Source organism: Parasteatoda tepidariorum, chromosome 11, assembly GCF_982258835.1.
Source record: "Parasteatoda tepidariorum strain Cologne lab strain chromosome 11, Ptep-v5.0, whole genome shotgun sequence".
Classification (NCBI taxonomy): domain Eukaryota; kingdom Metazoa; phylum Arthropoda; class Arachnida; order Araneae; family Theridiidae; genus Parasteatoda; species Parasteatoda tepidariorum.
This window is the reverse complement of record NC_141765.1, coordinates 28,857,679-28,870,602: the sequence shown is the minus strand read 5'-3', so window position 1 is coordinate 28,870,602 and position 12,924 is coordinate 28,857,679. Positions and strand designations below refer to the sequence as shown.

Sequence of the window (12,924 nt, the reverse complement as noted above, 5' to 3'; positions counted from 1 at the left end):
TAGAGTGAAAAATAATATTTGATCCTTGTCATGAAAACGGTAGGTGCTTGTCTTGGCGAATATAGAAGAAAAGTAATTTTTCTTTTGATAAATAAAAGGTACTGCAAAGAAAAATGTTTTTATTTTGAAGGAAAAAAAAACAATTATTAAAAAAAAGAAATGGGTTTAAAACAAAAACTACTAAAGCAAAATTCAAGCTTTTAAAATAGCCTGAAATTAGAACATCAAAGCATAAACTTTCTCAAACAACGTTTCTCTGCTATAATTTTAATAAAATGTTATATATATATATTTATTTTTTAATTTTTTTTGTCAAAAATTCAATATTTTAATTTCTTAACATTTTAAACTATGATAAATAAAATTATTTCTTAAATTGTACATTCTCTTTCAAAATATATTTCCATATTGAATTTAAAGTAATACTATCGCAGCATTTTTATGTATAAATCAGCTAAAGTTGTTTTGAGTAGATCTGAAGAATTACTTTTAAACTTCATGATAACTTAGTTTTAAACACACCTTTTTGAAACCAGCGTTAAAACTTATCACTTTTTTCTGAGTCAGGTCACGTTTTATTAAATTTCATATGAGGTGAACCGAGTTCGTAATCCAAGCGATGGCTGGTCGATGCGAATTCGACTTCCGGTTTGCACCGACCACAGTGCTGACGTGAAATATCCTCAGTGGTAGACGGATCATGGGTTAGAGTCCCCTTGCCGTCAGGCTAACCGTGGGAGGTTCTCGTGGTCTTCCTCTCCATGCAACGCAAATGAGGGTTAGTTCCATCAGAAAGTCCTCCCCGAAGGCAAACTTTTCCCAATACTTGATCTAGGAGTTCCCTCGTCTTCTGGATTGGGTTCAAAATTAAAAGGCTACACAGTTGAACATTGGTAGTCGTAAAGCCGAAAATTGGGTAGGCTGTTCAACGACGGTTATAAAATAAAATATTTATGGGAACCTCTGTTATATATAACGGTTTTAAACTTGTTCATTTCGACAAATGTGATTAAAAAACCTGTAGCTTGGCGAGAGAAACCGATCGCGGTTTTTAAATTAGCAACGAGGAATTATTCAAAATCCGTTAAATAAATAAAAAACTCATGCAAAAAAAATTAATTTGTTCCCCAGTGTAATCTATATTTAAAATAATTGTTACAAATTCATTTAAGTCATATTATATCAACATAAATGCTTCTCTAAATAATTTTTATAAGGATAAAAATATCTCTTTTAAATCTATCGGACATAACTTTTAACTAACCAGAGTCGAAGTCTAGTAAATCTTTTCGACGACTCTGATTCCTGCAAAAATCTCCAACTTCGCAGACTTCTGTTTATTCACACAAACTTTATTAAAATTTATATTTAAAGTGATACTCATATTTCATAAGGAATTAAAGTAATATTCCTATTTAAATTCATATTTAAAATTTTAAACACGATCGATATCGTAGTGCTTTCTTTCTAAACAGCAAGTATATCAAGAGTTGCAAAGGCTGGAAAAACCCCGGTTTGTGCCGAGAAATAAGCCGTTTTTTTTATTTATTAATTTTTTTTAAAGGAAATTTTAAAAATTCCTTGCTCAATCCCTATAGTTTAAATTAACTAATAGATGCCTTTATTACAGTGTAAGAAGCAGGAGCCTTTCGAAAGAAACTCAGCTATAGGCCGAAAATACAGAAACACCGATCATGGTGGATCAGTTGTTGTTGTTACTTTACGTCGCACTAGAGCTGCACAATGGGCTATTGGCGACGGTCTAGGAAACATCCCGAAGGATGATCCGAAGACATGCCATCACAATTTTGATCCTCTGCGAAAGGTGATCAGTGGATTATTTTTTTGTAATTATGATTAATGTTCACACCATCAATGAAAATGTAGTGGTCTGATTGGGCCATCTAGGTATTCATTAAATGGTTCAAAAACTTAATATGATAGACAAACTTGAGAAAAAAAATCGAACTTTGCAATTAGAAAATTCATGTTATGGTATACATCAAGGATTAATTGCCATAAAACTAATAAGATTCATTACCCCATAATGATTGAAGATTAGAATTTATTAAAATTAAGTGAAAAAAAGCTAAAATAATGCTAGTAAATAGATTCAACCAAATAAGTAAATAAATGAGGAAAACAGCGAAAGTAAGAGCAAACAAAATATTAAATTAACTATTAATTGTCTACAAATTATAAAATTTTATATAATGTCAATTCTAATAGAACAAAAAATATTACTTTATTAATAAGCAATAATATTGTCTGTACATGAATGCAAAGCACAGCACAACATGTATGTTTTAATTTTTTTGTTCCAGACACTTTTAATTATTCCATTTAAATACCACGCGTAGAACAATAAAATTAGTATTTAATGCATGGAATTCGATGCAAAAAAAGCTATTTTTCGTTACTATTTTGTAAATTGTTAATATATTTCAAGGCAACAAATTTGTCGCCCATGTGTATGATTTTAACTACATTTCTAGAACATTTGGCGAAAATTGTCGCCATACTAGCATGAAACGATGTTCTAAAGCATTTGCAAAAAGCTTAAATTTAGTAGGTTTTGAAATACGAAAACATGTTTAGTTATTTTTTTAAGATATCTTAATTCAACAATTTATTAAAATGTGAAATTTTAAAAACAGTTCCATGCTTCTTTTTTTAATATTATGATCTATTTTTAGCTGATATTTTTTTAAAAAATTATTTTAAAAAAAATGATTTTCAGTAATTTTTTAAAGAAGAAATTTCTTAAATAAAAAAATATTCAATTTAAAATTGACTTTTAATGAAGTATTTTATGTTTATTTTCGTTAAATATTCAGAAAAGTAAAAAATTGAAAATAATTTTAATTAATGTTACGCTGATTAAGCTGTTTATAGCTGTGTTGCTTATTTACGTTGCGTCTGTTATATTTCTTATATCAATTATGTTAATTCGAATCCCTTAATTTACAATGGAAAATTGCCGGCTTTCTTTAATTTTTAAAGTTCCCAGTATCCCCCAAATTCCGGGTTTCTTCCCCAAAATTTCCAGGTTTTCAAAAGCGGTAGATTTTTGCATCACTAAGTATATAGATCTTTATGTAATATAACGCAACATGTGACAGGGGGGTGGAGGGTATGATAATGTGTGACACTTTGCCAGAGAGGATAGTAGGACAAATGGAAAGAAGTGTGTTATATATGAAGGGCCCCTAAAATAGCACGTTAAAAAAGTAAAAAAAAATATCTACAAACACGAATTAGAATTTAAAGAAAAAAAATTATCCATTACGAAAGCTTCCAATTAATACTAAGGTTTTTGGTAAAAAATATCCGTTTTACCTTGTGTCTAAATTCCGCAATCGTGGCTGCCAAAAATGCCGACTGCTAATAAATGACTTAAAATGCTCTCATTTAACTAAAATTAGTTTAAAAAATGTAGATGTATTCAGAAATATTTTTAAAGAAATGATTCTATTAAAAGTATTGCATTATTTTATCTATGTTATTCAAAAAAAAAAAGAACTAATTTTATCATTAAATATTTAATGATAAAATCAAATCTTTTTGAATAACATGGATAAAATAATGCAATATTTTCAATAGAATCATTTCGTTCAGCGGAATCTAGACACAAGGTAAAACTAATTATATTTACCAAAAGCCCTAATGATTATTATAGTATTAATTGGGAGCATTCGATTTGGATCCTTTTTCCAAATTTTACTTCGTGTTTGTAAAATTTTTTATTTTTTTTAAAACTTTCTTAAAGTGCTATTTTAGGGACCGTTCATATATGATAACACACTTTTTTCCATTCTTCTGGTGTCTTACCTGACAAAGTGTTACACTTTATCACATCCTCTACTCCCTTGTACACTAATTTATTTTATATGCAAATTATATATTTATTACTATTTAATATACTATTCTTTTTCATAACATTTATGCAAAATAATTATCCTCATTCTATTTGAATAATATGCACCCCATTGAATTTAGGTTTTTAATGTTTTGTCTATTTCAACTATCTGATTTTAACTTATTTATTTTATATAACAATTATTATAACAATTTGTTGAGTTAAAGGTGCATTTTGAATCTTTTAACTTTATGTACTTTCAGTACATATTAATTTCAGATATCTAAATATATATGCTTACATGTAAAATCTCAAATCATCATGTGTAAAATTTTTTGGTTTTTCAGCAAATGCTACGGGGGGGAGGGGGGTTCACCGAGCACCTCGATTTGGCATGTACTTGATAGAACCTGCATCTCCTCTCCTGAGGGATTTCTTTCGGCGACGATACCTAAACTTGTACCGGAATATCCTATTTTAGAGTAGGACTGGGAAATTATATCTTATATACCCCATTGTTCATATTTTATATCAATATTATTAATTTCTTTAAATATCATTTATATTTTAAGATATGAATACGAACTTCAAATGCTTTTAAAAATTTAACTTAATTCAAATTTTAATGATCTTTTTATTATATTTAAAAAATAAGGTTTTCTTTGCCAATACTTACTGACAGAAATTTTACAGCGAATTAAACCATAAGATCCAATAAATTTGCTGAAACCTTAAAAAGGTGCTAAGTGGAACTATATTGTGGTTCTTGAACTCGATCGAAAGATACTAGGGTACTATTTAAGAGGTACCGTGGTCAAAATAACACCTTATTATGGTTGAAGTGAATTTACACTGTATTATGGTTCAACGCTGAACCAATTTTTGCGAGTGTAGTGCTTTTTCTATTTTATTAAAAGATACCAGTTTGAAAGTAAAATGCTATAATTTTAATTTTTAAAGGGACAAAAAACTATATTTATGTGCCAATTTAGAGTTGCTACAAACTATCAAAGAAGCTTTCTTGTACTAAATTCTTCGTAAGTAAAATTGATCAGCAGAGCCCTCCATTGTTTAAAAAACAATGGAGGGCTCAGCTGATCAATATACCAATATATTCTAAAATTTAACTATGTTCTGAATCAAGTGACAGCTATATTGGATGAGCTCTAAACATATGCTTTTGAGACGAAAAATCTGCAGATGAGAAATGTTGATAAAAGAAATATTAATAATATAGGAATTCTCAATATATGTAAATAAGGAAGATGTATAAGAAATATATGTTTTACATATGTGTATGTCTTCGTAAGTATACCAATATATTCCAAAATTTAATTATGTTCTGAATCAAGTGACAACTATTTTGGATTAGCTCTAAATATATGTCTGTTGATACTTCTGAGACGAATAATCTGCAGATGAAAAAGAAAGTATGTTGATAGAAGAAATAATAATATAAGAATTCTCACAACATGTCAATAAGGAAGAGGCATAAGAAGCATGTTTTACATATAACTCTGTATCTTATTTAACATTAGAACATTTGTTTACACTTACCGATGTCACACTTGAAACTCTTGGGCTGGTAACTGAACTACTGGAATATGGAATTCGGGATGGCACATATCCTGAAGAATAATTTCCTGGAGAATAATTTCCTGATGAATAAGTTCCCGACGAATAATTTCCAGACGAATAATTTCCCGAAGAATAATTTCTAGATGAATAATTTCCGGTTCTTGACGAATAAGAACGCACATTCATTTTGGAAAATTGTATTTTAAAAGAAAATATTGATGGATACTAACAACAAACTATTCACGTCATTTCTGGAAGGCATTACTTGTATTCTGTTGTTGGTAAAACTAGGGCCCGGCAGATATGATTATAAGAGTATAAATTCAAAATGCAAGGAGTCATCATTAAAATTTTTGAGATTCAAACTCATAAACTAGTAATTTTATAGAGAAATATTTTCAAGCATTATCGGGAAATCCGTATGAATTGTTTCTCTCAACGCAGCAAAAGGTAGAGAGGTTATTTTGGAAACTTTCTTCAAGGATTTCTAAAAATAAATGCTCTGCTTTTCGACATCGAATGAAAATTATCAAAGCTCTTTTAAGGCCACTCTGTCTGTGCGACTCACTTCAATCGTAATAGTGCTCTTAAATCTATCATTTTTTCTTTTCTTCTTCTTTTCATCGTAATTCAAATCGATAATTTTATAACCTCCACTTAGTTTGCGTAACTTCGCATTAACCCTTTGAGGTAGAATTTTTTGCTAAACATGTTTTTTATGGTTGTATGCATTGAAGTCAAGATACTTGAAAAATATTATATCTAGCATTGTAGTAATGTATGGTTGTAAAATGCAGCAAGAAACACCGGTGTCTTTTTCTGCGTTAAATGCAAAATCTTCGAAACACGGTTTACCTCCAAACAAAAATTTATCAAATTTGCAGTTATATTTAGAACTAAGAGAAACAGTTATACATCATTGAAATTTCTTTAATTTACAAAATCAATTATTGATAAATTTTTAAATATCAATGAACAATATTTTTTTCAAACTACTTTTTTTTGGATTCTCAATATTTTAGTACAAGTATAGGTCTTTTAATCTAGCAGATTTTTTTAGTTACTATTAGACTGTTTTTTATAAATAAAAAAATCCAAAATATATTTTTGTTTATAATGAGAGAGTCGGGAAAAAGATATATAAAAGGAACACTGCTGTCCAAACTCCGTCAAAGCGTGAAAAAGACTTTCGTCTTGAAACAGAATTTCGCTGAAACAAAAAGCTGCTATTTTTTTTTATTTACTTTTAATTAGTTTTATTTAATTTTGTACCAGCAGTCTGAAAAAAATATTTACTATTTACTCTAATCGATAATTTTCTTCTTCTTTGACGCATGCAAAATATAAGAACAAAATAAGAATTTTTATCGCCCAATAAAAATTAGAAATAAAATGCAATAGCTATCTATCTATACTATTTGCAATTTAATATTAAATGATTTTTTCAGCTTCGGAAAAATGTCTTTATGTTTTGTTTTAGTTTAGTGATATTTGAAACATCTGAAAACTAGCTTTCGTCAATAAAAAAAAAAAAACAAAACAGAATCTAGGATAAAAATAGATAAAATTTAAATAAATAAAAGACATGATGCCAGGATTAACTGATGAATTAACTACCAGGCGTTTAATAAGGCAGAAAGTAGTGCTTCTCTAATCCCACTTAACAGTTTTCCGATATCAATTTAAATATTTTGAGCTAAAGATTTGAAGGCATTCAACTGGGTGAAAATCGATACACAAAAATCCTTTTATAAGTAATGTAGAAAGATATCAATTAACATTTTAAACTATATATATAATAATTTTTTAATTAAAATTTTTTTTCAAGAATTTGTTAATTAATTATTTCTGTATACACCAGGAATTATTTTTAAATTGTAAATAAATTGTCTAAAGTAGTTTTTACGTAAATACGCTATATTTATGATATGGATATATATATATACACATACATACTAAATATTATAAAAGATTGCCGCATAAAAAGAGTATACATTTTAAAAACATTAGTTACGAAATAAGAAAAAGCCTTTTTTTTACTATAAAAAAACATTGAAAATTCTGAGTAATAATGCTTTTATGTTCCTTGAAAAAAAAAGGTCAAATTGGTCTTGTTGTAAATCAATTTCTAGCTAAAGGTAAAGCGTGATTTACCCTAGATATTTATCATGAAAAAATGAACTCAAATTTAGAATTTAAAAGGTAACTAAAACGAGAAACGATCTTCTAAACTTAATAAAAAAGTTTTGCAATTTTTTCGAAGGGTGAAGAGCTGTAGGTTATGGTTTCCTCAATGAGCACTAAACTAAGCATCTCCTCTCTCTTTTACATTAGCTAAGAATGACGTTTTTTTCATTAATTTAACACTACATTTCAAATACAAATACAATTCATACAAATATCAAGTGTGTGATTTTGTTGTTTAAATATTTTGAAAAATTAATTTTGTTCAACTGTTTTGCAAAAAAGTAGATTTTATTTATTTAAGAAAATCCTTTCTTCTCTCAAGGCATTGTTACTATACAAGGTATTCTGTAATTGCCATTCTTAATATATATTTTGAGACTTCTTGTCATAAAAGAAATTAAAAACCATACGCATTATTTGACTCAAATTAACACTTAAGCAAGGAAAAAAAGAAAGACATCAAGATTTGTTGAATCACTTGTGAGATGGAGGATTGAAAATTATCAAAGCCAGTTTGATTGCCTGATGAAAGTAGGAAGTGTTTCTAATAATCAACTTTCAACATCTCTATTTTTGTAGCAAACATATTCTTATGAAGTTCAGTTTTTTTACAGGGATGAGAGTAGTCAGAACGTAAAAAAGAGGAAATCCTAGAATATATATATATATATATATATATATATATACGAAAATTTGACAAAAAAGTGCGATTTTCAAACTTGCAAACCATGTGATTATAAATCCCGATGTGAGGCTTTTAAATCACGTGAATATGAAACTCTACGAAATACGAAAATCGATGTTTGATAATTAAATCGAGATTTCAAAAATACATAAATACAAAACACGATATTGGATTTTTAAATCTCGTAAATACAAGTCATAATGTACGATATTTAAAAGCGTAAATGTCCCGCAGTGGACTGATCGTTAAGACACGGTTCCCAGCAGATCACCGAAGTCAAGCATCACTGGCTGCGGTCAGTGTGCGGGTGGGTGACCACTTGGATCAGTCTGCGTAGGAACCGAGGGTGTGCGGTATTGGTCCTCGTTAAACTGTGCTACCGTAAAGTGCTCGACTTCGCGCGCAGGTCGTCGGGCTACCGAAGCGGGGGAGCCATCCCCTCCGCAGAGGATCAGAATTGTGATGGCATGTCTTCGGATCATCCTCCGGGATGTTTCCCAGACCGTCGCCAATAGCCCATTGTGCAGCTCTAGTGCGACGTAAATTAACAACAACAACAAAAGCGTAAATAAGAATTGTAATGCGCAACTTTTAAATCAGGTAAATACGAAAATCGATGATTGATATTAAAATCGCGTGAATAAAAATCGAAATATTTGCAGAGTCTGAACATAGGATTTCTAAAAGGCTTGTTTGTATTGTTTTTTGTTTAGACTTAATAAATAAAAATTTACAAGATTAATTGAATGAGCAAATAAATATTTTCACCGCAAATCCACCTCTACTTTTTTTTCTCTTTTTTTGTTTGCTTTCACTCCAGAATACAAGAAGCAGCGACGTCTGAATTACGAAAATACGAGTTATCCCGCCAACGGATAAAAAATACGGAAAATCTTATTTTCTGTGCGTGAAATCCGAGAAAATAGCTAATATAAGTAAAAATGCGGAAGGGTTAGCAGCTAGGACGTAGTTTGAATTTTCTGTTTTTCTTTGAAAATCGTAAATAAATATAATTATTTTACTTCAACGACTGAATTTCAAAAAAGCGGGATATTTATTTTAAAAAAAAGAAACGAAACTCTTAGAGAATCGGAATTTTTGATAAAAAGGCTGAAATTCGAGAGACAAAAGGGAAAAAAAATCTCATTCCTGTAAAAAGGTCAACCTGTTTTATCCCAAGGAATTGATTTTTAGAGAAACTTCAGAGGGAGGAATGAGAACTTCAATAATTTCGATCCGCGGAAAATTAAATTAATCATAAAATATTTAAACTTGTGCAAAAAAAAAAAAAAAAAAAATTCTGCGGAAATTAGCGGGAAAAATGGAAAAATCTGAAAAAAAGCGGAAATCCGCGAATCCGCTGAAGAATCTCATCCCTGATTTTAGTTCGTCCGATTTCAGTTACGTTTTTGTTCTTTATTCACTTAAATATTAATTTGTGCCTCTAATGTGCATGCTTCTTTTGACAAGTATTCTAAAACCATATAATAAGGGAATTAATTAAGTGACTCCGTCAAAAATTAAAAAAAAAAAAGTCTGAAAGCAAAATTTAAAATAAGATTGTTTTGATATGAAGCTATTTGAAATTCAAGCATTTTTTTTATCCTTAATGATTCTAAATTTAATACACTACTTGCAATTATAGTCTTTTAGATTTAAGCATCATTTATTTTACTCTTTCATATTATACAAAAACGAAAATATGGAACAATATATACATATAATAGTGTGTCAGAGTTCCATTGAAATAAAATTAGAGCTCCCTGGATAAATGAACATAGAGATTCAAGACTTAATTCATACACCGAAAACTATTCCTTCTCGAAGCTTTGAAGGGATGTTAAGTTATGTAAAAATAAGTCCAAATCTTCAAACATTCGCTGCCATAATGATCTTTTTCTAGAATAGAGGGTAGGTAGGGGATTCCTGGTTTTCACCAACATCGTATGAAACCATTTAAATTAGGGTCCTTATGCCTGTCTTTCTATATCTGAGAAATCGACTCTTAAGGTTTTTTGAGCAGGCTATGTTTTTGAGAGTGGCACTTTGACTGGTTTAATGTGTAGAAATAAAATTTGTAGTCTGATTTCATTTTAAAAGATGACAACGGACGGCTACATGGTGTTCATCTGGTCTACGAGTTTCTGCAAGGTGAACATATTAGCTGTATGGATTGGTCAGTCATGTCTCCAGACCTCAACTTTAAAGAATATGTCTCAGACGCTCTGGGGAGGGCATTGAAACATGCAGTCCTTCTCCAAAAACTATTTAGGGCCAGAAAACAGCTGAGCGAGTGGGAACAACTGTTGCAGGAACTTTTTATCTGCCTTATTTCCAGTATGAAATAACGTAATGAAACAGGCACTGACACATTTTTTTTTGTTCTATTATATGACTACTGTTTTATACTTCCAGACTCTGATGAAAATTACGCATGATTATGCGTGTATATTACAACTGTTTAAGGATTATTTTAATTGTATTTTATCAACATATGTTCATACCAAATTTTATTAAAATTTGCCCAGTAGCTCCTAAAATAATTAAGAAAATCTGATAATTTACATTTATTTCCAGAATCCTTATCATAAATGAAGTAATAAAGGATCAAGGTACTACAGGGGATGCAAAATAATATTTAAGGGAAGAAAAACAAAAATGTTTTCAAAATCTTGCGAATCACTATTAAGGTAGGTGGTATTAAAATACTAAAACTAATATAATTGCTGTTGGTAGCTTGAATTATCACCTTTTAATTTCTCTGTTTTCTTGTTTTAAATTCACCATCTTCATTAATGATTCAGCATGCTTGAATAATGTTTGTTTTGCTTAAATATTTATTCCAACTCCAAATGTGTGTACAGTCCGCAAAAAAAAAAGATATCACCCTGAATAACTTTCGTTCTAATGATCGGATTTTCACGAACTAAGTGTCAATCTTAATGGTTCCGGGGGGTGACCTCAAATATGCTAATTAATTAGTGCTAACTATTAATTAAGTTACGATATCAGACACAAAAACGTACTTTCTTTGAATAAACACATAATTTTTTTGCATATTTGGATTCCTCATCTTCAAAATATACGGGGTAGCCGCAATCTGGGAAATGTGGTCCCCATAGTTTGGTCAGGAGAGCGATTCAAAGTTTGGACCCCTTAATGTTAATTTCGTTTTTTACGTTTTCAGTCATATTTTAAAAACTAATGAAGCAATTCAAAAAAAATTGCACCCACTCACAAAACTCATTTACCCAAAGACAATTTCCTGAAAAAAATAATTTTTAATAATTATTTATTATTTTTTATTATTTAATTAAAGTGAGGATGAAAAAATTTTGAATTATGAGGTAGGGATTTTTTTATACCATTTTAATCTACATATTTTTCAATTGAAAAATCTAAAGTTTCTATTGTTTTTATTTATTAGAAGATGAGAAAAATTAAAATTAATTATTTAAAAATAAATAATTTGGCGACATGAAGAAATGATTTAATGGGGCGATTAATATTAAAATGTGATAAACTTACAAGGAACTTGACTTAGCGCGAGTGGCGTAAAATTTCATTCATATTTTTTTCGCTTATAATCGTTTGAATATATTTTTTATAAATATTAATAAAAATACATAGTCAACATTTTTAAGCATCTCTCATATCATTTCAAATTTCTCAACATCTTATATATCGTCTTAATCTTAAAAGTAATTTTTTAATCACCTGTCTGTGAATGACCGAATGTTTCCTGTCTGTGATCACCTGTCTGTGAATGACCGAAATCTGGAGAATGTCGACTTTCACCGGTGAATGTCAACAATCACATAGTCGCTTTGGTGATTGTCTGAAATATTTTTTACAACCGATTTGATATTAATTTATTCGCTGATATAACTACATTTATTCAATATTTTAATACTTACTGACGATAGATTAGAAGAAATATCATTGTAGGGTATACCGGGCAAATGCATACCAGGGAGTGGCACTTGACCTTAGAAAAACATCAGTGTAGGATATACCGGGCAAATGTATACCGGGCTGTGGCACTTAACTAGACCTAGTATATATTTCGGACATTTTACCAAAGGTCTAGTCATACTAGTTCTAGTTAATTGCCAATGCCCGGTATAGATTTGCCTGGTATACCAGACACTGATGCTTTTTTAAGGTCAAGTGCCACTGCCCGGTATATCCTACACCGATAATTTTTTAAGGTTCAGTGCCATTGCCCGATATATATTAGCCTGATACTCCAAGCACTGATGTTTCTTCTAATCAATCGTCAGTAAGTATTAAAATATCGAATAAATGTAATTATATCCACGAATAAATTAATATAAAATCGGATGTAATAAATATTTCGGACGTTCACCAAAGCGACTATGTGATTGTCAACATTCACCGGTAAAAGTCAACAACCACCGATTTCGATCATTCACAGTAACATGCACATCATTAATATAACATAATGACCTCATCAGCATGTTTTTTTTCATATTTTGCCTAAATAACATTTGTCATTCTATAGAATGCCTAGGGAAAGTATGTAATACCTCTCATATTTCATACTTTGCCTAAAAACATCCGGCATTGTATAGAATGCCGAGACATTCTATTC

General features: G+C 29.8%; 1 protein-coding gene across 1 annotated transcript in view; it reads right to left on the bottom strand.

Moving 5' to 3' along the window:
- LOC107439162 (ubiquitin carboxyl-terminal hydrolase 2) overlaps positions 1–5,999 on the bottom strand; it is a 52,514-nt gene extending 46,515 nt beyond the window's left edge. The window contains exon 1 of the mRNA XM_043042104.3: positions 5,417–5,999. Within this exon, the coding sequence (XP_042898038.1) occupies positions 5,417–5,623 (207 nt within the window). The 5' untranslated portion in view covers positions 5,624–5,999. The remainder of the gene's footprint in view (positions 1–5,416) is intronic.
- Between the last annotated feature and the right edge of the window lie 6,925 nt (positions 6,000–12,924).